Source organism: Lampetra fluviatilis, chromosome 45 (genome assembly GCF_964198595.1).
Source record: "Lampetra fluviatilis chromosome 45, kcLamFluv1.1, whole genome shotgun sequence".
NCBI classification, from domain to species: Eukaryota; Metazoa; Chordata; class Hyperoartia; order Petromyzontiformes; family Petromyzontidae; genus Lampetra; species Lampetra fluviatilis.
In genome coordinates this window covers 5422042-5449382 of record NC_136319.1, presented here as the reverse complement: position 1 = coordinate 5449382, position 27341 = coordinate 5422042, and the positions used below count along the sequence as shown (strand labels likewise).

The 27341-nt window shown below is 50.5% G+C and overlaps 2 protein-coding genes across 3 annotated transcripts in view; one reads left to right on the top strand and one right to left on the bottom strand.

The window, feature by feature from the left end:
- The first annotated feature begins 146 nt into the window (after positions 1-146).
- Positions 147-9674, top strand: LOC144947542 (uncharacterized). 2 transcript variants are annotated; one of them, XM_078876768.1, is made up of 3 exons: positions 147-1221; positions 7639-7758; positions 8128-8226. In XM_078876768.1, exons 1-3 carry the CDS (start codon positions 229-231, stop codon positions 8209-8211), a joined length of 1197 nt encoding a protein of 398 aa, XP_078732894.1. In that variant the 5' UTR covers positions 147-228; the 3' UTR covers positions 8212-8226. The 2 variants fall into 2 exon arrangements, with proteins under 2 accessions (XP_078732894.1, XP_078732893.1); XM_078876767.1 differs by lacking the exon at positions 8128-8226 and adding an exon at positions 8484-9674 and having other exon boundaries at positions 152-1221.
- A 764-nt stretch (positions 9675-10438) lies between these two features.
- The window catches only part of LOC144947541 (coxsackievirus and adenovirus receptor homolog), a 35845-nt gene continuing 18942 nt past the window's right edge, over positions 10439-27341 (bottom strand). The window contains exons 3-8 of the mRNA XM_078876766.1: positions 27112-27316; positions 25121-25282; positions 21922-22044; positions 20524-20665; positions 16657-16861; positions 10439-14464 (exon numbers count right to left, since the gene is read on the bottom strand). Of these exons, the coding sequence (XP_078732892.1) occupies positions 14099-14464; positions 16657-16861; positions 20524-20665; positions 21922-22044; positions 25121-25282; positions 27112-27316 (1203 nt within the window). The 3' untranslated portion in view covers positions 10439-14098. The remainder of the gene's footprint in view (positions 14465-16656; positions 16862-20523; positions 20666-21921; positions 22045-25120; positions 25283-27111; positions 27317-27341) is intronic.

Sequence of the window (27341 nt, the reverse complement as noted above, 5' to 3'; positions counted from 1 at the left end):
TATTTTCGTGTTGGCAGTCTGCCCGACCCCCACTCACCCTTGTCAGGAGTTCAAGAATTATAACAAAAAAAGCAGCCGACGCAGCAAATCCGACAACCAAAATGTTTTATTTCGTCATCGTTGTGTTCTATTGCCCCACCGGAGAGACGGCGAATCCGACAACCAAAACATTTTTTTAAAACAAAAAAAAGTCTTTTTTTTACTTCCAAGGCAGAATTCCGTCAGCCGATGAACTTTGGCTTCAACTTAAAACATTTAATCTCCACCTGGCGAAGAGCCGACCCAAAACGAAACGTTTGCCTTAACAATTATCATCGTAAACATTATCCTCGTCGTCGTTATTTCCCTCACGTGACGCCGCAAACGTTGCCACAGAGTCTCTCTCTCTCTGTGTCTCTCTCTGCGCCGTCATTTCGCAACCCACAACAACAACTACGACGACATCACGCGCCCTGCCTCCATCGCCATAACACACAGAGAGAGAGATCGTCACCACAGCTCGCGAGATACACAGTCTACGCACATACCAGGCAGCCGAGGGGAATAAACAAACGCTCGCTCGTCTCATCTCAACCACCGCTACCTTTGTGTTACTTTTATAATCGAAAAAAAATAAAAATGCGAGCGCTCCCACTGCTCTGCTTCGCGGCCGCCATTGCCGCCGCGGCTTCTTCCCGGCTGCCATCGCCGCCGCTCGACGTTTTGGCGGGAAGCGACCAACGGCCACCGCAGCCTCTGCAGCTGCAGCCTGCCGACCAATCAGAGCGACGCATTCACCAGCTGGCCGCCGCTGCTGCACCGCTCGACGTTTTGGCGGGAAGCGACCAACGGCCCCCGCAGCAGCTGCAGTCTGCCGACCAATCAGAGCGACGCATTCATCAGCTGGCCGCTGCTGCACCGCCGCTCGACGTTTTGGCGGGAAGCGACCAACGGCCACCGCCTCTGCACCTGCAAGTGGCCGACCAATCGGAGCGACGCATCCACCGGCTTGCCGCCGCCATCGCCAAGATCCCTCCGCACGAGCAGGTGGCGCGCGTCGCCCGCTTCGTGGCGCACGCGGTCGACTGGGCCGCGCTCGCCACGCTGAGCGGGCGCGACCCGCCCGGGCCGGGCCTCCCGTTCGCCAGCGTCTTCTCAGTGAGCGACGGGCCCGTGGGCAACGCCAGCGGAGTGCCCTACATGTATCTCTCCTCGCTCGACGTGTCCGTCAAGGATATCGCGGTGAGAGCGGTGGCGGCGGCGTGACTACTTTTATCGCGCGCGGAACTACTTTTATTGTGCACTGAACTACTTTTATAGTGTGCGGAACTATATTTCGATTTAAAGCTTTCGTGACTGCAGGGATTCATCTTCTTGGTTCTTTCGGTAAAGTCACGTAGAAGGGAAATAATAAAATAATAAAAAATAAAACAATAAAATACAATTCTCACGACGTTTCGGCCACAACGCAAGCAGCCATCCTCAGGTGAAGAACAGGTCTGTCGGGAAGACAGCGTCTGAATGAACACCACCAGGCTTGGCAGCGTATATTTAAGCTGCTGGGTTGGAGGGGGAAGAGCGCCTTGACAAAGGAATTTGCATATCAAGATGAATTTAGGATATTTATGGGAAATGCAGATATGGGATTAGTCACTACTTGTGGAATGCGTAGGTGGGGGGGGGTTCAAATCATATTATGCCCGTGCATTATGCAGTATGCAGGATTAGCAGCATCAAAGGGAGGGAGTAGGGTTAGCAGTAATAGAGGGAAGGGATTTTATTAGTAAGGAGCTGCAGCAGCTAAACCACCACGTAAATAAAATAAAATATAAACTACATCAGTATCATCAATATACTAAATATACTCTCCAATAAGCTGAGCTACTAACAGTAAGTCATACATTACAATTCTATGTCGCAAAAAATATAATATGCCTCCAGCTAAACATTTTTCTCTTACATCACACGGGTCTACCCCGTACTATATACTGCCATAGACAAACCCAACATTCAATTATATACTGTATTACTATACACCACCCTATACCTTAGACTATACATTGTAATATTACACTATGTATTATTCTACCCACCCTACTGTATATCACATTGCTATATATTCACTATACAATTACGATACTATATATTACCTTATACATTATAACACGTAGGCTTTCGCGACCAATATTATTCATAATCAACGTTTTTGGGTTTAGATCGCGTTATTTATAAATGTGTCGTAACCCTCCACCACCCGACACGGCCAATCAGTAAAAAAGTGTCACGTTGACAAAGGACAATTAGTTCACTGCTTTAGCCCACCGGTGTGTTGAAGTGTGAAACCACAACATTTACAATTTGAGTACGACGTTTCACTGGTAATTGCATCCAGCATCATCGGGCAATTCGCTTCAACACACCGGTGGGCTAAAGCAGTGAACTAATTGTCCTTTGTCAACGTGACACTTTTTTACTGATTGGCCGTGTCGGGTGGTGGAGGGTTACGACACATTTATAAATAACGCGATCTAAACCCAACAACGTTGATTATGACTTATACATTATATTAAACATTACACTTTTATACTATTTATTATTATACAATCTGCTATACACTATACCATTGACCGTCGCGTGAAAGGTACTAAGAGGAAGCAACGAAATATGTCAATGGGAGAGTAGTGGTAGGAGACTTGCAGCGGAGCAAAGAATCCATTCCCTGCGGAGAATAAAAGATATATAGTCAAGGCCAGTGAGTGGACTGCGACTTTACCGAAAGAACCAAGAAGATGAATCCCTGCAGTCACGAAAGCTTTAAATCGAAATTCTATGGATAGTGTTGAGTCTATGGGTAGTGCTGAGTCTATGGGTAGTGTTGAGTTTATGGGTAATGATGGAGTCTATGGGTAGTGCTGAGTCTATGGGTAGTGTTGAGTTTATGGGTAATGATGGAGTCTATGGGTAGTGCTGAGTCTATGGGTAGTGTTGAGTCTATGGTGCAGTGTTGAATCTATGGGCAGTGTTGAGTCTATGGGCAGTGTTGAGTCTATGGGTAGTGTTGAGTATATGGGTAGTATTCTTTGGTTCTTTTCGGTTAAGTCACGTCTAAAAATAAAATAATAAATTAAAATAACATATTACGACGTTTCGATTGCAACACAAGCAATCATCATCAGGTATAAAAGAAATAGCAACAAAAATCTAACTAGAAAACTATAGACAGACATACAAGCAGACAGACATCACAACGGCACACAGAGAGAGGACACACATCGGCACAAAGAGAGGGGTCGTTTCTGTGACGGTCCCTTAAATATAGACAGGGGGGGCGGGGACGGAGAGAGGGAGGGGGCAGAGAGAATTAGCATATCAATGAGTGTACGGCCACGTACTCCTGTTGCAAGTAAGATGACAATGTGGAACGGGCACGCAAAATTGAAAATTAGGAGACAGGCGCACGAAAATTAAATAACCTAGCAAAATATCGAAATGTGATGTAATACAACACAGAGAGTCGGTTAACACACAATTAACGCATAGCCTGGTTGATTACGTGTTTCAAAATTTGCTAAGTTAGAATTTTAAGTGTGAAAATTCCAAAGAGAGGACACAGGCAGAGAGAACAAATAGCCAGAAAGAAAAAGGATAAGCTTAAAACTTCCCCGTAGAAGTGGTTCAATCTTAATTTAGGAGCTTTCGTGACTGCAGGAATTATTCTTTGGTTCTTTTCGGTTAAGTCACGTCTAAAAATAAAATAATAAATTAAAATAACATATTACGACGTTTCGATTGCAACACAAGCAATCATCATCAGGTATAAAAGAAATAGCAACAAAAATCTAACTAGAAAACTATAGACAGACATACAAGCAGACAGACATCACAACGGCACACAGAGAGAGGACACACATCGGCACAAAGAGAGGGGTCATTTCTGTGACGGTCCCTTAAATATAGACAGGGGGGGCGGGGACGGAGAGAGGGAGGGGGCAGAGAGAATTAGCATATCAATGAGTGTACGGCCACGTACTCCTGTTGCAAGTAAGATGACAATGTGGAACGGGCACGCAAAATTGAAAATTAGGAGACAGGCACACGAAAATTAAATAACCTAGCAAAATATCGAAATGTGATGTAATACAACACAGAGAGTCGGTTAACACACAATTAACGCATAGCCTGGTTGATTACGTGTTTCAAAATTTGCTAAGTTAGAATTTTAAGTGTGAAAATTCCAAAGAGAGGACACAGGCAGAGAGAACAAATAGCCAGAAAGAAAAAGGATAAGCTTAAAACTTCCCCGTAGAAGTGGTTCAATCTTAATTTAGGAGCTTTCGTGACTGCAGGAATTATTCTTTGGTTCTTTTCGGTTAAGTCACGTCTAAAAATAAAATAATAAATTAAAATAACATATTACGACGTTTCGATTGCAACACAAGCAATCATCATCAGGTATAAAAGAAATAGCAACAAAAATCTAACTAGAAAACTATAGACAGACATACAAGCAGACAGACATCACAACGGCACACAGAGAGAGGACACACATCGGCACAAAGAGAGGGGTCGTTTCTGTGACGGTCCCTTAAATATAGAGAGGGGGGGCGGGGACGGAGAGAGGGAGGGGGCAGAGAGAATTAGCATATCAATGAGTGTACGGCCACGTACTCCTGTTGCAAGTAAGATGACAATGTGGAACGGGCACGCAAAATTGAAAATTAGGAGACAGGCACACGAAAATTAAATAACCTAGCAAAATATCGAAATGTGATGTAATACAACACAGAGAGTCGGTTAACACACAATTAACGCATAGCCTGGTTGATTACGTGTTTCAAAATTTGCTAAGTTAGAATTTTAAGTGTGAAAATTCCAAAGAGAGGACACAGGCAGAGAGAACAAATAGCCAGAAAGAAAAAGGATAAGCTTAAAACTTCCCCGTAGAAGTGGTTCAATCTTAATTTAGGAGCTTTCGTGACTGCAGGAATTATTCTTTGGTTCTTTTCGGTTAAGTCACGTCTAAAAATAACATAATAAATTAAAATAACATATTACTACGCAGAATATTTGGAAGAGACGACATAGGTTGGACAGGAGACACGAAGAAGTTTTTTTTTTTAATTGAGAACCGCAAACTCTGCCGCTGTGGAGGAGTGATGACGCAATCCCGAGCAAAGCACCCACACTGGGTGGGAATGCGGCACAGGTGTCTAGTCAATTTGTAACTCATCTGTGGCACGGAGGATCTTTGTCATTGCGTGTATGCGCACGTTTGTGCCTGTTTGTGTGTACCTGTAGAAGCTGTGGTGAGCAATGCCACGGGGGGCGGGGGGGGGGGGTGCAGGGGAAAGTCAATTCCCATTGGCTATTCTAGTCAAGGCATTTGTAGCCAACACAGCGGCCAATTGGGGGGCTCTGGACAGGCTGGTAACATGCTCCACCTTCAATTTAATTACCACAAAAAATCTAAGCTTGTGGCAGAGGGCCCGGGGAGACCGGCGTCTATGACGTCTCCTGGCCAAACCCCATTTGGCGGAGCCAGGAGACTGAATCTTCACCCTCGCGGCTCTTCCAAAAACAGCAAAAAGCCACTGCGGGTGGCCATGCGGAATGTTCGAACGCTCGTTGCGGAGGAGAGAGGAGAGGCTGCCACTCCCCTGTCGGGAGCTGGACCGGTACCACCTGGATTTCTGTGGTATTCAGGAGGTCCGGTGGACTGGCCGTCTTCAGTCACACTGTGGATGTACGTCCGTTGAACTTCTTCGGCAGCACACGTAGCCAACTGTGCCAATCGAGGATGTGGGCAGCGGGGGGGAAAGACAACAAACCAAACGCAAAAAGCAGTTCTAAAGAAACGAGTTTGTCAATCGAGATGATGATGATGAAATAAAAGTGCACAACTCCAGCGGCTTCCTAACATCGGAATTTAGAGCGTTCCAGACCGCAGAAGCGCATCTGAAAGCGCCGTGCGATGCGGTGGCCATCTTTGTTCAATGGTCAGCCAAAAATCTGGTGTATAGTTTAGTGTATAGTAGTCTACACTGTAGTGTATAGAAATGTGGTGTATATCAGTGTATCGTGTCGTGTATAGCAGTGTACATTCATGTTTAGTTAATAATGTAGCGTATAGTGTAGTGTATAGCGTAGTGTATAACACCTGAAAGCGCCGTGCGATGCGGTGACCATATTTGTTCAATGGCCAGCCAAAAATCTGGTGTATAGTTTAGTGTATAGTAGTCTACACTGTAGTGTATAGAGATGTTTCAAGTTCAAGTTCATTTATTAGGTGTAGCCCTGTGAGCCATTCGGCTCTTGAATCGGGTGCAACCGCAACAAACAAAAACATGAACATAAAACATCTTAAAGTGAATATGTGACTAAGTGCAAACAGAAAATCCAAGAAAAGACAGCATAATATTGCGTAGTGTATATCAGTGTATAGTGTCGTGTATAGCAGTGTACATTCATGTTTAGTTAATAGTGTAGCGTATAGTGTAGTGTATAGCATAGTGTATAACACCTGAAAGCGCCGTGCGATGCCGTGACCATCTTTGTTCGACGGCCAGCAAAAAATCTAATGTATAGTAGTCTACAGTGTAGTGTATAGAGATGTGTAGTGTATATCAGTGTATAGTGTCGTGTATAGCAGTGTACATTCATGTTTAGTTAATAGTGTAGTGTATAGTGTAGTGTATAACATCTGAAAGCGCCGTGCGATGCGGTGACCATTTTTGTTCGACGGCCAGCCAAAAATCTAGTGTATAGTAGTCTACAGTGTAGTGTATAGAGATGTGTAGTGTATATCAGTGTATAGTATTATTAGGTTTTTTCGATAAAGTCACGTAGGTAAAAAATTTAAATTAATAAAAGTAAAATAAAAATAAAATAAATATGGCTCCTCCCACCCTCAACCAGTATATATACAAGGACTGTTTTCTTGGAATTTCTCTCACTTGATACAGCTATCGTGCTGTGACGGTTCCACCTGAAGACGGAAGCTTGTGTTTTGCCTCCGAAACGTCGTGATTTTTTATTTTTTTTATTTTACTTTTATTAATTTTAATTAAAAAAAATTTGACCTACGTGACTTTACCGAAAAAACCTAAGAATATGAATCCTTGCAGTCACGAAAGCTTCAAATCTAGAATCAGTGTATAGTGTCGTGTATAGTAGTGTACATTCATGTTTAGTTAATGGTGTAGTGTATAGCGTAGTGTATAGCGTAGTGTCTAACATCTGAAAGCGCCGTGATATGCGGCGGCCATCTTTTTTTCAATGGCCAGCCAAAAATCTGGTGTATAGTTTAGTGTATAGTAGTCTACACTGTAGTGTATAGAGATGTGTAGTGTATATCAGTGTATAGTGTCGTGTATAGCAGTGTACATTCATGTTTAGTTAATAGTGTAGTGTGTAGTGTAGTGTATAGCGTAGTGTATAGCGTAGTGTATAACACCTGAAAGCGCCGTGCGATGCGGCGGCCATCTTTGTTCGACGGCCAGCCAAATGCCGCCGCTTCTGCCACCGCTAACTTACTGCGAGGACGACGATGACGGCTGGGAGAGTTCGCCCCGGTTCACGCCGACCCCTGACACGTATTGCCCCTTCTCTGGCTGTGCTGCGTTTGCCTGTGGCCTTGCCCCCCCCCCCACCCCCTGCCAGGCCGACCCCCGCGTCTCGATGGCGATGACCCTGGCCAGCACGGACTACTGCACGCGCAGCGTCTACGACCCCCAGAGCCCGCTGTGCGCCAGGGTCACGTTCATCGGAAACGTCAGCAGGGTGAGCGATGCTGGCTTGGGCTGGGCGTTGGTGGTGTTGTTGTTGTGATTGTTGTTTTGGTTGTTGTTGTTTTGGTTGTTGTGCTGGTCAAGGTGGTGGACGAGATGGATGCTGCGTTTGCTGTGATGGTTGTTGTGATGGTTGTTGTGGTTGTTGTGGTTATTATGATTGTTGTTGCTGGTCTAGGTGGTGGATGAAGCAGAGGCTGCGTTTGCTATGATTGTGATGATGGTTGTTGTGATTGTTGTTGTGATTGTTGTTGTTGTTGTGCTGGTCTAGGTGGTGGACGAGGTGGAGGCTGGGTTTGCTGTGATGGTTGTTGTTGTGATGGTTGTTGTGATTGTTGTGGATGTTGTTGTGCTGGTCGAGGTGGTGGACGAGGCGGAGGCTGCGTTTGCTGTGATGGTTGTTGTTGTGATGGTTGTTGTGATTGTTGTTGTCGTGCTGGTCTAGGTGGTGGACGGTATGGAGGCTGCGTTTGCTGTGATGGTTGTTGTGGTTTTGTGCTGGTCTAGGTGGTGGACAAGGCGGAGGCTGCGTTTGCTGTGATGGTTGTTGTTGTGATTGTTGTTGTGATTGTTGTTGTTGTCGTACTGGTCTAGGTGGTGGACGAGGCGGAGGCTGCGTTTGCTGTGATGGTTGTTGTTCTGATGGTTGTTGTGGATGTTGTGATGGTTGTTATGATTGTTGTTGTGATTGTTGTTGTTGTTGTCGTACTGGTCTAGGTGGTGGACGAGGCGGAGGCTGCGTTTGCCCGCGTCGCCCTCTTCTCGCGCCACCCTGAGATGCGCCAATGGCCCCCCAGCCACGGCTGGTTCCTGGCGCGCCTCGACATCGCCAGTGTCTGGGTGGTGGACTACTTTGGGGGGCCGGCCGTTGTCTCCCCCGAGGATTACTACAACGCACGTCCTTGACACTCACACACATAGACACCTAGACACCTAGACACACAGAGACACAGAGACACACACAGACACACACACACTCACACACAGAGACATAGACACACACACAGAGACACACACAGAGACATCGCCAGCGTCTGGGTGGTGGACTACTTTGGGGGGCCGGCCGTCGTCTCCCCCGAGGACTACTACATTGCACGGCCTTGACACTCACACACATAGACACACACACACTCACACCTAGACACACACACACAGACACACACAAACACACACAGACACTACAACGCACGGCCTTGACACTCACACACACACAGACACACACACTCACACTCACACACACACCTAGACACACACACAGAGACACACTCACACACACTACAACGCACGGCCTTGACACTCACACACACACACCTAGACAGACACACACAGACAATCACACACAGAGACACACACACACACAGACACACATAGACACACACACAGAGACACACATAGACACACACACACAGACACACAATCACACACACATAGACACAATCACACTCGCACAATCACATTCACACACACACATAGACACAATCACACACACACTGCAACGCACCATCTTGACACTAACACACAGACGACACTGACACACACAGACACACACTACTACAACAACGCACGGCCTTGACACTCACACACAGATACTGACACACACACGTAGAGACACACACAGACATACACACACTACTACAACAACAACACACAGCCTTGACTCACTCACACACTCACTGGGAGGCTTCCCCGCTGCCTAGCAGCACGTCTGCAGCGTTATCTATCTCGCCCCGCTGTGTGTTGGCGTCTGAATTCACAGACATAATTAATTGATCTATTGAGAAAACCAAAGCGATTCCACCGGTCGATTGGCAAACGATACAAAAGTCGCGCCAACATTCTGCCCACGCTCTTTGTAGGGTGAGCGAATGTTTTTGGTTTAAAATAAATAATAAATCAACTTTCACTTTGTCGCGAGTCGGATTGTCATTTACGTGTTGTGTGTGTAGTGCAGTGTAGTGTAATGTAGTGTATAGTCGTGTATAGTGGTGTAGTGTATAGTGTAGTGTATAGTAGTGTAGTGTATAGTTGTGCAGTGTGTAGTGTATAGTGTAGTGTATAGTAGTGTAGTGTATAGTGGTGTAGTGTATAGTGTAGTATATAGTAGTGTATAGTGTAGTGTATAGTAGTGTAGTGTATAGTAGTGTAGTGTATAGTAGTATAGTGTATAGTTGTGCAGTGTATAGTGCAGTGTATAGTAGTGTAGCGTGTAGTGTATAGTAGTGTAGCGTGTAATGTATAGTAGTGTAGTGTATAGTGCAGTGTATAGTGCAGTGTTTAGTGTAGTGTATAGTGCAGTGTATAGTGTAGTGTATAGTGTAGTGTATAGTGTAGTGTATATAGTAGTGTAGTGTATATAGTAGTGGTGTATAGTGTAGTGTATAGTGTAGTATATAGTAGTGTAACGTGTAGTGTATAGTAGTGTAGTGTATAGTGGTGTATAGTGTAGTGTATAGTTGTGTAGTGTATAGGATGAACGCTGAGATAAGGGGGCACGGGGTGACCAATAAGGGGTTGACAGCTATTCCATCCCCTAGAATTTTCCACTCTTAAACAAATTCAACAACAACCGGAACAACAAACTCGCCCTCCAGAGAGAGAGATTGAACCAAAAGTGGATGAGTGAGTGAGGAGTGCACGGTGAGGTGCGGCAACGCTTACAAACCCAATACAGGAACTGAAGATTTATTTAGCAAAATATTGAAAACACAAGACAAGCCTGGCACATTAAAACCGGATACAATATTTTTTCTTAACACCACTCGGACACATCCTCGATAATTGATCATGAATAATAGCACGCCTACAATAATCATTATTAAATATTCACAAATTATTTGAACATATATTGCGGGCTGAATATTTTACACGCGCGCTGATTTTATCGACCGGGCCTTCACAAGCAACTAATCAACTCTTAAATACCCGGTGCATCGATTGATTAGTTACCTCATATTTAAGCGATAACACAAAATTTACCAGATATTTCAATCATTCGCAACAGATAACTCGAACCGATGTCAACATGCTCGCACAGCAATTAATTAGCCAACTTATTTAAAGCCCCAATTATTTCCTTCCCACATTTAAACGCAATCCTCTCCAACCCATACAACTAAGCGGACGGTGTTTTGTACCCAACCTTTCAACTTAATAATCACAAAACCAAATTCACGCACGTGTGCGTGTGTGGAGGCAGTCGCCCTCCAGCAACAACAACGGAGGGCAGAGGAGCGACGCTCACAACAACGAGCGGAGCGCCGGCGGATAAAATGCATAAAGTAGGGCACAGTAGGGTGCGGGCGGTATGGGGGGGGAGTGTACAGCTGGTGGTGGTGCATCTACCGGTCATCTCGGTCAGCTGACCCATTCGCTCCGGCGGGGTCTGTCCCGAGACCTTTTCCCGTCTAAAGCGACCACTTCGCGTGGCCTCAAAGTGCACCTGGCCTGGCACGGGCGCCGTGAATGACGCCCCATCACCGAACGGCGGTTGCATTGGTATTGGTCCGTGTTCTGCTGCTGCTGTTGCTGCTGCTGCTGCTAGAAAGCGGGGCCGCGCTCGCTACCAATTGTACAACTAAAACATTTGACAAAAACAGCACGCCACACGCCGGCATGGGACTAATGAACGGAACCCTTCGCGGGATAAACTCGTGAACGCCTCAAAGCCGGTGGCGACGAATGGTTTCACAAGCGAAGCATTGACGCCTCTCAATTGTAACTAACTAAATACAAGGGGGTAGGGGGGGGAGTGCGCTTCAAAAAATGTTAACGCTAACATGGGACTAATGTTTTTAATAGAAAAAGGACGGATAATAAGACACCGTGTAACGTGATGACAGATGTAGCGTAAATAGCTTCGAATCGTCAAAGGACCTTCCCCACAATCTTCTCCAGGTGGACTCCAGAGCCAGGAGGAGGCACAACAATTATTGTGGGTATTTGTTGCAAACTCTCAGAAGTGTTAAGCATTTTTCAAAGCACTCTGTATATATGTTTGCTATTAAAGCTTAAAAAAACCCATTCCTTTTGCAATCATCTGTAATAAAGAGTTGTGTTTGTTGTTGTTGTTAGATCGTGTAAATATGTAAATGTTGTGTCGTCGTTAGAACCGGGGGGGTTTGTGTCACGCAAGACAAAAAGCATGGCCCAGTTGGTTTGTCGCTTGTCGAGTGTTGACGGAGAGTTAAACCCACGACAGCCTCACTGTTAAAACCCAATCCCTTCGTTATTTGTTCCCCTTTAACAACAACAACGACGACAACAACAACGACACCGCAACTCACCCCTGGAATCACAACGCCCTCTCCCGACACGGCCATTACGCATCCAATAGGAGCCTCGGACGGAGACAGAGAGACTAGGACCCGCCAGGATATCAACCTAAGTTTCGATTTAAAGCTTTCGTGACTGCAGGGATTCATCTTCTTGGTCATTTCGGTAGTCACGTAGAATGGAAATAATAAAATAATAAAAATAATAAAAATAAAACATAATAAAATACAATTCTCACGACGTTTCGGCCACAACGCAAGCAGCCGTCCTCAGGTGGAGAGCAGGTCTGTCGAGTAGACAGCGACTGAATGTCGTGAGAATTATTTTATTATGTTTTATTTTTATTATTTCATTATTTCCATTCTATGTGACTTTACCGAAAGAACCAAGAAGATCAACAGGAGGGAACCACAGCACCTTCTCTCTCCCGACACGGCCATTACGCATCCAATAGGAGCCTCGGACAGAGACAGAGAGACGACTTGGACCCAGGGGGTTTGAACCAGAGGTCGTAAACGGGTTTTGATTCCTTACCCGTACCCGTACCCGGCCGCACCAGGGTCGCAAACGGGTACCCGTACCCTACCCGATACCCGGCTACCCGTGACCGGCCCGGGTATCGGGTAGGGTACGAGTAACCGATTGCGACCTCTGGGATGAAGCCATGTTGCAGGCGCGGGTGGGTTGATTCTAGGAACTTGAATTGTGAGAAGAGACAAGACGTTGGGAAATGAGTGACAAACGGTGACTCACCAGTGACTCATGGCCTACCCGTACCCGGCCGCACCAGGGTCGCAAACGGGTACCCGTACCCAGCCGGGTACGGGTAGCCGGGTATCGGGTAGGGTACGGGTATCGGGTACCCGGTTGCGACCTCTGGTTTGAACCTAAGTTTCTAAAGCAGTAAGGAACCCAGCATCCTGACACGGCCATTAGGAACCACCCACCCCAAAGACGTCTTTCCTACCACCCATCCTGATTGGACGAGGAGGGGGGGGGGTAGACGAGCGTGGTGTGGGTGACGATGTTCTAGACGAGGTGGGGAGGGGGGGGGTGAATTACGAGGTGTGGTCTTGACGAGGTGGTGGGTGTTGTGTGAGTTGTCGTCTAGACGAGGCGTGGGTGGTCTAGACGAGGTGAGAGAGTTGCCTAAGACGAGATTGGAGTTGTCTAAGACGAGGTGATACAGTTGCCTAAGACAAGGTTGGAGTTATCTAAGACGAGGTGAGAGAGACGAGGTGAGGGAGTTGTCTAAGACGAGGTTGGAGTTGTCTAAGATGAGGTGAGGGAGTTGTCTAAGACGAGGTGAGAGAGACGAGGTGAGGGAGTTGTCTAAGACAAGGTTGGAGTTGTCTAAGATGAGGTGAGGGAGGTGTCTAAGACGAGGTGAGAGAGACGAGGTGAGAGAGACGAGGTGAGGGAGTTGTCTAAGACGAGGTGAGAGAGACGAGGGAGTTGTCTAAGATGAAGTGAGGGAGTTGTCTAAGATGAGATGAGAGAGACGAGAGAGTTGTCTAAGACAAGGTTGGAGTTGTCTAAGACGAGGTGAGAGAGACGAGGTGAGGGAGTTGTCTAAGACGAGGTTGGAGTTGTCTAAGATGAAGTGAGGGAGTTGTCTAAGACGAGGTGAGGGAGACAAGAGAGTTGTCTAAGACGAGGTGAGAGAGACGAGGTGAGAGAGTTGCCTAAGACAAGATTGGAGTTGTCTAAGACGAGGTGAGAGATTTGTCTAAGACGAGGTGAGAGAGACGAGGGAGTTGTCTAAGATGAGATGAGAGAGACGAGGGAGTTGTCTAAGACGAGGTGAGGGAGACGAGGGAGTTGTCTAAGACGAGGCGAGGGAGTTGTCTAAGACGAGGTGAGAGAGGCGAGGGAGTTGTCTAAGACGAGGCGAGGGAGTTGTCTAAGACGAGGTGAGAGAGGCGAGGGAGTTGTCTAAGACGAGGCGAGGGAGTTGTCTAAGACGAGGTGAGGGAGACGAGGCGAGGGAGTTGTCTAAGACGAGATGAGGGAGTTGTCTGAGACAAGGTTGGAGTTGTCTAAGACAAGGTGAGAGTGCTCTAAACGAGGTATCCCCTCTGCTTGGGCGGGTGGTGGTGATCTAGGGGATCCATCCCGTCAGCGATGATCATCGCCATGTCCTCCTCGTCCACCGCCTCTTCGTCATCGGGCTCCACCTCCTCGTCCAGGCGGACGAACGGACGCTGCGAGCCGGGAGGGGGGGCGCCACCACCACCGCCGCCACGCTGGGGCTGATGGGTGAGGGTGGCGTAGACCGGAACACCGCCGGCCGGCGTGGTCCCCGCCCCGACGTGGAGCGCGGAGTCCAGGGGAGCCGCACGCAGCGAGGAGACCATGGAGGAGGCGGAGGAGGAGGAAGGTTGCGGCACCGTGTCGTACTGGGGCGGCGGGGAGACAAAGGTGGGCTGGATTTGGGGGGGGGGGGGTAGGAGGAGGGTGAGAGAGAGAGGACACGTGGTGTGGTTCAGAGCTCCTGCAAAAGTCTCGACAACAACGAAAGAATTTCAATTTGAAGCTTCTTTCGTGACTGCAGGGATTCATCTTCTTGGTTCTTTCAGTAAAGTCGTTACGTAGAAGGGAAATAATAAAATAATAAAAAGTGAAATGTAATAAAATAGTAATAAATTAAACATAATAAAACATAATAAAATAAAACAAACATAATAAAATAAAACATAATAAAATAATACAAATAAAACATAATAAAATACTGCTGCAGCTCCTTACTATTAAAGTTCCTTCCCTTTATTACTGCTAACCCTACCTCCTCCCTTTATTACTGCTAACCCTACCTCCTCCCTTTATTACTGCTAACCCTACCTCCTCCCTTTGTTGCTGCTAATCCTACACAATGCACGGGCATAATATGACTTTGAGACCCAACCCCACCTCCTACGCATTCCACAATTAGTGACTAATTCCATATCTGCATTTCCCATAAATATGCTAAATTCCTCTGTTGATATGCAAATTCCTTTGTCAAGGCGCCTTTCCTCCCCTAACCCAGCTTAAATATACGCTGCCAAGCTTGGTGGTGTTCATTCAGACGCTGTCTTTCCGACAGACCTGTTCTTCACCTGAGGACGGCTGCTTGCGTTGTGGCCGAAACGTCGTGAGAATTGTATTTTATTGTTTTATTTTATTATTTTATTGTTTCCCTTCTACGTGACTTTACCGAAAGAACCAGGAAGAACAACAAAATAAACCTCATTCTAGATTTGAAGCTTTCGTGACTGCAAGGATTCATACTCTTAGGTTTTTTCGGTAAAGTCACGTAGGTAAAAAATAATCAAATCAAATAATAATCAATGACACTAAATCAATTAAATCACGACGTTTCGGAGGCAACACAAGTCTCCGTCTTCAGGTGGGACCGTCACAGCCAAATTCACTGTATCAATTATTTTCATTTATTATCATTTGATTTTATTATGTTTTACCTACGTGACTTTACCGAAAAAGCCTAAGAATATAAAAGAAACCTCCACACTTTTTCAGCCTTTTCGAATTCTCTCCCCTCTTCTGTGTTTATATTTGGAGTCTGCGTCTCTATCTCCCTGTGATGAGATGTTAACTATCTCGCCTGATATGCTGGAGGTCGCGAGTTCTATCCTGGACCCTGACAACGTCTGCTGCTGCTGCTGTATATTTGGAGTCTGCGTCTCTCTCTCTATCTCCCTGTGATGAGATGTTAACTACCTCGCCTGATATGCAGGAGGTCGCGAGTTCTATCCTGGACCCTGACAACGTCTGCTGCTGCTGTATATTTGGAGTCTGCGTCTCTCTCTCCCTGTGATGAGATGTTAACTACCTCGCCTGATATGCAGGAGGTCGCGAGTTCTATCCTGGACCCTGACAACATCTGCTGCTGCTGCTGTATATTTTGAGTCTGCGTCTCTCTCTCTCTATCTCCCTGTGATGAGATGTTAACTACCTCGCCTGATATGCAGGAGGTCGCGAGTTCGATCCCGGACCCTGACAACATCTGCTGCTGCTGCTGTATATTTGGAGTGTGCGTCTTTCTCTCTATCTCCCTGTGATGAGATGTTCACTACCTCGCCTGATATGCAGGAGGTCGCCAGTTCTATCCTGGACCCTGACAATGACTGCTGCTGCTGTATATTTGGAGTGGTGGTCACTGCTTGGATTTTTCTCCGGGTCCTTTCAGTTTTTCCCCTCCGCATTTAGAATAATCAGCATCGCGCGTTCACACTATTTGGCTGCTGCTGTACTTGTCCACGGGATGGATGATAAGGACCCTGGCTTGGTTGAGCTGCCATCATTCTGATCGCAGGTCGCTTCGGAATAAGAGTTACACAGCTCAGTGCGGTCTTACCTGGTGTAATACAAAATAGTTTGAGTCTATGGGTCTCGATGTATCTATATGGGTCAGACCCTGCTGATGCCATGGGTTGACTGCTGTGCCAGGCTAGGTGCAGGAGGAGGAGGTCACGGGACAAACCCTGTAGGTGGAGGGGGGGGGTGAAGGGGGGGTGGAGGGGGGGTGAGGGGGGGTGGATGCGTCGCATCGCCACCCCCCCCTCGCCACCCCCCCCCTCCCCCCCTCCACCCCCTCAACTCGAACCCACAGCCTCACCTGAAGCTGCGATGGAGTTTTGCCGCCCCCAAACAAACTGGGTGGGCCGCCCCCGGCACGTGACGCCACCCCCCCCTGGGAGGACAGAGGTCGCGACGAGCCGGCATGGGAGGTCAGGGGTCGCGAGGAGCCGGCCTGGGAGGTCAAGGGTCGCGAGGAGCGCGACTGGGAGCGCGATGACGGGGGCGGAGGAGACTCGTCCATCCTAGACGATGGGGGAGCGTGGAGCGCACACACACACACAGACACACACACGCACAGACACACAGACACACACACACGCACAGACACACACACACGCACAGACACACACACAGACACACACACACAGACACACAGACACACACACAGACACACGCACACAGACACACACACACAGACACACGCACACAGACACAGACACACGCACACAGACACACAGACACACAGACACACACAGACGCACACATACACACAGACGCACGCACGCACACAGACGCACGCACACAGACAGACGCACACACACACACACACACAGACGCACGCACACACACAGACGCACGCACACACACACACACAGACGCACACATATACACAGACGCACGCACGCACGCACACAGACGCACACACACACACACAGACGCACACACACACACACAGACGCACGCACACACACACACACAGACGCACACACACACACAGACGCACGCACACACAGACGCACGCACACACACACAGACGCACGCACACACACACAGACGCACACGCGCACACACATACATACACGCACGCACACAAATACAGACAAAGGTTACCCGTAAAGCTCACACCATTCGTGCAGGCACGGGGGCTGGAAGGAGGGGGGCAAGTGCTGTTTTGTATCGAGCAGTAAGAGCAGCAGCAGTAGCTGGAGCAGCAGCAGCAGCTGGAGAAGCAGCAGCTGGAGCAGCAGCAGCTGGAGCATCAGCAGCAGGAACAGCAGCAGCAGCTGGAGCAGCAGCAGCTGGAGCAGCAGCAGCAGCAGGAGCAGCAGCAGCAGCTGGATCAGCAGCAGCAGCAGCTGGAGCACCAGGAGCAGCAGCAGCAGCAGCTGAAGCAGCAGCAGCACCACCCCTGGCACTCACACAGACACACAAGGACAAAGATCCCTCGAATCGCCTGGAACAGACTGTCGGGGGGGGGGAGTGCCGTTAGTGAGTAGCAGCAGCGCCTAATGAAGGCTACCGGCACTGTCGCACACGAGGCGGTGGCAGTGGCCAGCAACCACGCCCGACCGCCTTTGTCTCTCCCCCAGCGGGGCGATGTTTACTACCACACGCAGCAGCAGCAACAGCACCAAGTAACTCAGTTGAGGCCGAGTCGACCCAGCGGAGGCCCAGGCACCAGTTCAGATAATCGTCACTGGTGGCGTTGGTCATGAGCGGGAATCGAACTCGGGGGTCGCCCGATTCCAAGCGAAGCGCACTAATTGTTACACGACCGCTCCCCACTCAACAATACCAGTACCCGTCATTCGCCACTAGGTGAGGGTGACGTCACCACAGCGCCTGTGCCAGGCTAGGTGCACTTTGAATCCACGTCAAGTGTCGAAGCCTCAGACCCATCAGGTGCCATGAGTTGGCTCACTGAGATGACCGGTAGATGCACCACCAGCTGTACCCCCCTACTCTGCCAACTTGTTTCATTTTAGCTACCCAGCGCTCCGCTCGTTGTTGTGAGCGTCGCTCCTCTGCCCTCCATTGTTGCCGGAGGGCGACTGCCTCCAACTGCCCAGTGGCAACATCCTTCACGAGCCTCCTCCACAGAGGCCGATCTTGACACCGCTGGTACGGGTCGTCGGCAAGTCCACTCAGCTCCACATCCTCCCATACCGCATCAGTTCATCACTTCTCCAGCCCATGTCGTGCATGTTAAGCCCCCTCTATGCGGCCAAACTGAAGCTGTTTCCTGGTCTCAGACTCTGGATCACCTTCAGTACATCAACAGATGGCACCTCAGCCAGCCACTCACAGGGGGTGACTTATTCCAATATTTGAGGCACCGCAGCCTCGGCAGGGTCATCCCCACTTTGTCCCATGTTGTTTTCCAGGCTGAGGGATTTCCTCTCTCCCAGGACCTCATAGAAATGCTCAGCAAATCTGCAAACCTGTTCCTGGGGGTCGGAGATTGGATCACCGTTCTTTCCCCTAATGATGGTAATAGGTGTGGCACTGCAGGTTACTTTTTTATGGAATTAAAGAGCGATTTGTGATCGCGGGCCATTGAGGCAGACTCCATCTCCTCAGCAACCAGCGACCACAACCCATCCTTGCAGCGCCTCACGGCTCTCCAAACCTCTGAGCCAAGGCTGCGGTACCTCCTCATTCTCTGATGTGGGATGCTGTAGCCGATGAGTGGGCCTGTTGCTTTTTCTCAGCCAGCTTGAACACCTCCTCTGTCAGCCGGGGTCTCTGGGGAGGTCTGGACCGTGTACCCAAAGCAGCCATTGCAGCTGCATAAGCCACAGTCCTAAACCTCGCCCATTTCCCCTCAATATCAGGAGGAGTGGGGGACGATGCCAACCCCAGCCGCAAGCGATGATGAAATTTTCGCTTGCAACTTTCATCAGCTAGTTGAGACCATGCGACTAAGGGTTTGATTGGGGTCCTGGGTGTACACCCACCACCGGAGTAGAAGAATGGCAGGCGCATCTTACAGATGGCAAGTCGATGGTCAGTAGGCAGATCAGCTCCACAGTAGGTCCTGATGTCAAGGACATGGGCCCGCATCCGCTGTTCCATCACTATGTAGTCCAGCAGATGTTCTTGTCTGGACCCGGCATGCATCCATGATGTTGTGTGGATGCGCCAATGCCGGAACAGCATGTTGGTAATTACAAGCCCATGGGCTTCACACAAATCTAGCAGCCTCCTGCCATTGTTATTGAGCTGATCTGGCCCATGCCTTCCAATCACTCCAGACCAGGTGCCGGCATCATGACCAAGTCAGGCATTGAAGTCACCCAACAGGATGACTCTATCCCGAGGGGCCACTTTAGCCAGCACCTGTGACAGGAGGTCATAGAAGGCATCTGACTCATCGGCCTTGCCTGCATCCCTCCACGGATGTTCGTCTTCAGTGGGGCATAAGTAATCACGACCACCACTCCTCGCCTCTGGTTGATGGGAAGGCGAGTCCAAAGTAGCCTGCGGCTTACAGCTTCCCACACCTCACCGCCACGCTCCCACGCCCTTCATTCTTTTGTTCAGAAGAAGAGCCACTCCCTGTTGTTTGGCAGTCTCCTGCCAAGTAGAGGACTGTCCACCCCTCATGGTGGCAGGAGCCAGAGCCGGTCCACCGGACCTCCTGAATGCCACAGAGATCCAGGCGGTACCAGTCCAGCTCCCAACAGAGGAGTGGGAGCCTCTCCTCCGCAATGAGCGTTCGAACATTCCAAGTGGCCATCCGTAGTGACTTTTTGTTGTTTCTGGAGGAGCCCCGAGGGTAAAGATTCAATCTCCTGGCTCCGGTAAAACAACTCCCTACCTCCTCGTGGTGCCGGACGGGCAACGCTGTCGTGGACAGTGCTGTGGGGGGGAGGGCCAATTCCAATTGGCCTTTCCTCTCATGACGTCTGTGACCACCACAGCGGCTAAATGGGGGCTCTGGACGAGTGCGAGGGGCTGGTAACCTCTCCACCTTCAATTAACTTACCACTAAACTACGACCGAAATATGTAATTAACAAGCTTGTGCCGGAGGCCCCGGGGGGACAGGCGTCTATGACGTCTCCTGGCCAAACCCCACACATTGACTCACACACACACAGACAAACAAAGATACCACCCTGCCCCCCCCACCACCACCACCCCATCTCCCACAAGCAGCAGCAGCAACCAGCCCGACTGACCGTATGACGTGCGACAACTCCTTCTCCTTTCTCTTGAGGTTCCTCCTCCTCACGCAGCACACGACCACGGCGATCGCGAGCGCGATGAGGAGGATGGGGCACACGATGGCCGCCACCAAGGACCCCACGTTCGTTTCCTTGTCTGTGGGGGGGACCCGGGGGGGGGGGGGGGTGGGTGAGGGGAGGGGGTCACAAAGGCCGGGGGTCAGAGACACGGAGTTCTCTCTTCTTACTCTTAGTTCTTTCGGTAAAGTCACATAGGTAAAAAATGAAATTAAAATTAAACAATTTTTATTTTATTAATTTTTATTTAATTTTTTACCTACGTGACTTTACCGAAAGAACTAAGAGCATGAATCCTTGCAGTCACGAAAGCTTCAAATCTAGAATTCTCTCTTCTTGCTTCAGAGCCTCCCTCCCTCTCTCTCTCTCTCTCCAAGTGAGGGGGGGGCAGGTGGGGGTTGTGGCAGTTGGTTGGGGTGGGGGGGGCAGGTGGAGGTTTTGGCAGTTGGTTGGGGTGGGGGGGGGGGCAGGTGGGGGTTGTGGCAGTTGGTTGGGGTGGGGGGAGCAGGTGGGGGTTGTGGCAGTTGGTTGGGGTGGGGGAAGGCAGGTGGGGGTTGTGGCAGTTGGTTGGGGTGGGGGGGCAGGTGGGGGTTGTGGCAGTTGGTTGGGGTGGGGGGAGCAGGTGGGGGTTGTGGCAGTTGGTTGGGGTGGGGAGGGCAGGTGGGGGTTGTGGCAGTTGGTTGGGGTGGGGGGGGGCAGGTGGGGGTTGTGGCAGTTGGTTGGGGTGGGGGGGGGAGCAGGTGGGGGTTGTGGCAGTTGGTTGGGGTGGGGGGGGGGAGCAGGTGGGGGTTGTGGCAGTTGGTTGGGGTGGGGGGGGCAGGTGGAGGTTTTGGCAGTTGGTTGGGGTGGGGGGGGCAGGTGGGGGTTGTGGCAGTTGGTTGGGGTGGGGGGGGCAGGTGGGGGTTGTGGCAGTTGGTTGGGGTGGGGGGAGCAGGTGGGGGTTGTGGCAGTTGGTTGGGGTGGGGGGGGCAGGTGGGGGTTGTGGCAGTTGGTTGGGGTGGGGGGGGCAGGTGGGGGTTGTGGCAGTTGGTTGGGGTGGGGGGGGCAGGTGGGGGTTGTGGCAGTTGGTTGGGGTGGGGGGGCAGGTGGGGGTTGTGGCAGTTGGTTGGGGTGGGGAGGGCAGGTGGGGGTTGTGGCAGTTGGTTGGGGTGGGGGAGCAGGTGGGGGTTGTGGCAGTTGGTTGGGGTGGGGGGGGAGCAGGTGGGGGTTGTGGCAGTTGGTTGGGGTGGGGGGGTGGGCGGGGTGGATGGGGTGGGTGGGGTGGGTAGGGTGGGGCGAGTGAAACAACTGGGTGGGGAGTGGTGGGACAACGGTGAGGGTAGGGCGAGTCCTCACGCTGCGCGATGTGGAGCTGCTGCTCGCAGGAGTCCGTCCCCACTGTGTTGGTGGCCGTGCAGCGGTACGTCCCCGCGTACGCCAGAGTCGCGTTCTTCAGCGCCAGCGTGCCCACTTCCATTTCTGCAATGCGTACGGAGGGGGTGAGAGGGGGGGGGGTAAATTAACAAATAAAAACGTTGCCCGCTTAGCGAGCAGCATTGTATGCACATTATGTACCGTGACGTTATTATATTGACAATGAGTTCAGTTTGATATCACAGTCTAAACTAAACTAACCTTTCTTATACACATGTAATGTGAGCATATATCCGGGTGGTTGATGGATCACACCTCGTTACGACGATTGGCTCTACCGGTCCTTGCCCATAGCCAATGGGGGGAAGTCTAGGGGCGTGGCCCTGACGTAATGGGAAGGTGACATCTGTAAGTAGAGGATTGGATCTGCTGGCTTTAGCCACAGCCAACGGGGGGACGAGTCAGAGGCGCGGTCCTGGGATCGTACGATGGAGTCTAGAAGATTCCATGGAGGTTAACCAGGATTGGTGGAAAGAGACCACGTGACCCGGGTATTAAAAGGGGTGGAGACGGACAACACGTGGTCAGATCTGGAACAAACGGAGGGTGAGGCCACGCTGGAGCGGGGTCCAGGCTGCCACGTGGTCCAGGCTGCCACGTGGCCGCGCGTGTCTCTCTCTCTCTCTCTCCCTCTCATGCTGTCTGTCAGCAGCGTGAAGGAGTAAGATGGGAGTGTTGTGAACGAAAGACAAATAAAGACCGGATTCCAGAAGTCGCTTCCACGACCTTCATTTCACTCGTGTGTTGAGGAGTGAAATGCTGACGTCAGGTCACACTCGCCTCGGGGGGGAATGCCGTCAAGGTAAAGTGACGTCATGCCCCCCGGGGTATTTGAGGGGAGACCCGTGACGTGGACGGGGTCTTCGCGGTGAGCCAGGAGAGTGAGTGTTAGGGGAGTAGGGGGCTCCGGGATAAAGGGCTGCTTTACCCGGCTGGCCAGGGTAAAGCAGAGACAACGCCGTCTTTCCGACAGACCTGGTCTTCACCCGAGGACGGCTGCTTGCGTTGTGGCCGAAACGTCGTGAGATTTGTATTTTATTATGTTTGATTTTTATTATTTTATTATTTCCCTTCTACGTGACGACTTTACCGAAAGAACCAAGAAGATGAATCCCTGCAGTCACGAAAAGCTTTAAATCGAAATTTAGTTGTACTCACTACAGGTGCATAGAGCCCGACACAGATACATAGTGACATACATGGACTAAACCATTTTGTATTATTCCAGTTAAGGCCGCAACGTGCTGTCTAGCTATACTCTTAGTTCTTTCGGTAAAGTCACCATGTAGGTAAAAAATTAAATAAAAATTAATAAAAATAAAACAATAAAATCACGACGTTTCGGAGGCAACACAAGTCTCCGTCATCAGGTGGGACCGTCACAGCCAGATCTGCTGCATCAAGTGAGGGAGGAATTCAAGATGCAAATTCTTAAGTACCAGTTAAGGGGGGAGGATGGGGGGGAGGAGCTTATCAGAATGTGGTAGCCAATGAATGGAACGTATCGGGAGGGGGGGGGGCTAAAAGAGGGCACGGGGTACTCGTGGGCGTGGACGTGTTTGTGCGCAAGTCACCGTGGATGCACATGATAGAAAGCTGTGTAGCGCTTCTTCAGAAGCAACCTGGCGATCAGAACGATGGCAGCTCAACCAAGCGGCTGTTTGTCGTCCATCACGTGGACAATTATAGCAGCAGCCAAATACTCCAAGCGCGTGAAGTTGATTCTAAATGTGGAGGGAGGAAGACCCGGAGTAAAATCCACGCGACCACGGGGAGAGAGAGAGAGAGACAACGCAAACTCCAAACATGCAGCAGGCTTCAGGGTCGGAATGGAACCAACAACCTCCTGTATACCAGGCGAGGGAGTTCACATCTCCTCACCACCGAGGCGTCCATGATTGTGAGCAGCAAAGGGTCAGCGACCCCACAATCATGAAAAACAACCCAGAGCTCTGGCCTGTTGACCATATAATAGGCCTTGACCAGGCCACACGAAGACAACAACAGACTGTTGGGGTAAGTGCTGTTAGCAAGCAGCAGCACCATGCCAAGCAGACTTTGTCTCCCGGGTGGCGATGTTTACTATACACCACCACCACCATCACCACGACCGCACCAGGTAACTCATTTGAGGCTGAGTCGACCTAGGGGAGGCTCAGGACCGGTTCAGATAATCGTCACCGGTGTTGGCGGTGAGCAGGAATCGAACTCGGATCACCAGGTTCGTAGCGCAGCGCTCACTGCTACACCACCAACTCCCCACTACAGACACACACAAGCGCACTCAAAGACAAACACGCACGTGCGCTATACACAACAACAACCGTTATTCGCTACGAGGTGGTGGTAACGTCTCCACTGCAGGCAATGTGCACGTTGAGGCCACGTGAGATGATGAACGCCCGCTGGCAGGAGGTCACGGGACAGATCCAGCAGGTGCCACGGGTCGACTGACTGAGATGAGTGGCTGATGTACCTCCTGTGCCCAATACTGTGCCAACTAGCTGTGCTTTAGCCACCCGCACTCCGCTCGTTGTTGTGAGCGTCACTCCTCTGCCCTCTGTTGTTGTTGCAGCATCCTTCACGAGCCTCCTCCACAGAGGCCGATCTTGACACCGCTGGTACCAGTCATCAGTAAGTCCACTCAGCTCCACATCCTCTTGTACCACATCAGCTCCATCTCGAATCTATCCCATGCCGTGCCCGTTTAGCCCCCTCTATCTGGCCGAACAAAAGCTGTTTAGGCATGCGGTGACTGGGCATGTGGGCTACCACCTACCTTCACACATACTGACTGTCAAACTTACTTACCACCTCTTGCACGCACTCACCACCACCACCACCACACACACAACACCACCACAAACAAAGCACCATCACCACCACCACACACAGCACCACCACCACACACACAGCACCAACACCACCACCACACACAGCACCACCACCATCACCACACGCATGCACACTACACACACACACAGCACCATCACCACCACACACACACACACCACACACACACCACACACACACCACACACACACCACACACACACACGCACTACACACACTACACACACACTACACACGCACGGCATTCATACAGACACAGAGACACGGACCTTGCTTGGCGGTGGACGGCATGCTGCCGCCGATGCCTCCCGTGTAGGTCCAGGTGTAGGTGATGGGGGCGGTGCCCTCGGCGCTGACGCAGCCGAGCACCAGATCCTCCCCCACGGCCGGCGAGCCGCTCTTAATGGAGCAGCGCGTGGCACTCGGGACCGCTGGTCAAGCAATGTGGAAAGTCGCAATGAGGAACGTCGCAATGAGGAACGTCGCAATGAGGAACGTCGCAATGAGGAACGTCACAATGAGGAACGTCGCAATGAGGAACGTCACAATGAAGAACGTCGCAATGAGGAACGTCGCAATGAGGAACGTCGCAATGAGGAACGTCGCAATGAGGAACGACGCAATGAAGAACATCGCAATGAGGAACGTCGCAATGAGGAACGTCGCAATGAAGAACATCGTAATGAGGAACGTCGCAATGAGGAACGTCGCAATGAGGAACGTCACAATGAAGAACGTCGCAATGAGGAACGTCACAATGAAGAACGTCGCAATGAGGAACGTCACAATGAAGAACGTCGCAATGAGGAACGGCGCAATGAAGAACGTCGCAATGTGGAACGTCGCAATGAGGAATGTCGCAATGAGGAACGTCGCAATGAGGAACGTCGCAATGAGGAACGTCGCAATGAGGAACGTCGCAATGAGGAACGTCGCAATGAGGAATGTCGCAATGAGGAACGTCTCAATGAGGAACGTCGCAATGAGGAACGTCGCAATGAAGAACGTCGCAATGAGGAACGTCGCAATGAAGAACGTCGCAATGAGGAACGTCGCAATGAGGAACGTCGCAATGAAGAACATCGCAATGTGGAATGTCGCAATGATAAAAGTTGCAATACACAGAACGTCACAGTGAGCAGAACATCACAATTCTTCTCCAGCCCGTGCCACTCACTATCCCAATACCAATAATACCACACCGAAACTACCAATACACGCCGTTCACCACTAAGTGACGGTGACATCACCGCGGCACCCGTGCCAGGCCAGGCTCACTCTCCCACCCACTCAATCACCTCAACACACCCACTTACCGTGCCAGTCACTCACCCATCAAGTCCATCTCTTCTCCAGCCCATACCACTCACTCACTCACCCACCCACCCACTCACCTATCGATCCATCTCTTTTCTAGCCCGTGCCACTCACTCACTCACTCACCTATCAGTTCATCTCTTCTCTAGCCCATACCACTCACTCGCTCACTCACCTATCAATCCATCTCTTTTCTAGCCCGTGCCACTCACCCACTCACCTATCAGTCCAGCTTATCTCTAGCCCGTGCCACTCATCCATCCACTTATTCACTCACCCACCCACGCACCTACCCACCGACTCACCTACATACTCACCAGCCAATCAGTCGATCTCTACTATAGCCTTCGTCACTCACTCATTCACTCACCTACTCACCCATCAGTCCATCTCTTCTCTAGCCCGTGCCACTCACTCACTCACTCACCCATCACGTAATCTCTTCTCTAGCCCGTGCCACTCACCCACCCACCCACCCACCCACTCACCCACCCACCCACCCACTCACCCATCACGTAATCTCTTCTCGAGCTCGTGTCACTCACTCACCCACCCACCCACTCACCTATCAATCCATCTCTTTTCTAGCCCGTGCCACTCATCCATCTACTCATTCACTCACCCACCCACCCACGCACCTACCCACCAACTCACCTACATACTCACCCACCAATCAGTCGATCTGTTCCATAGCCTGTGTCACTCACTCATTCACTCACCCACTCACCCATCAGTCCATCTCTTCTCTAGCCCGTGCCACTCACTCACTCACCCACCCACCCACTCACCCATCACGTAATCTCTTCTCCAGCCCATGCCACTCACTCACCCCACAGAGCACCACCTCCTTCCCACCACCATCTCCACCCCACCTTCCCCAACACCCCCCTCTCCCACCCCCCCCCCCCGCCCCTTAGCCCCCCTCTCCCACACCACATCTCACCCATGACGGTAAGCGCGAAGGTGCGGCTGGCGGTGCCGGGCATCTGCTTCACTTTGCACAAGAAGGTGCCGGTGTCGTGCGTGCCGAGCTGGGACAGCTCCACGGAGGCGTCACCCGTCGACGGATCGGCGAGCGTGAACCGGACGCGGCCGCGGTGCGCGGGCGATGTGTCGGTGTACGCGCGGCTCCCCGTGTAAGTGGCGAACTGATTGGGGTGGGGGGGGGGGGAT

Coding starts and splice junctions, on each gene's coding strand:
- LOC144947542 (XM_078876767.1), top strand. CDS start 229: ATGAACTTTGGCTTCAACTTAAAACATTTAATCTCCACCTGGCGAAGA. Junction 1,222..7,638: donor TGTCCGTCAAGGATATCGCG/GTGAGAGCGGTG, acceptor ACCCCCTGCCAG/GCCGACCCCCGCGTCTCGAT. Junction 7,759..8,483: donor TCATCGGAAACGTCAGCAGG/GTGAGCGATGCT, acceptor GTACTGGTCTAG/GTGGTGGACGAGGCGGAGGC.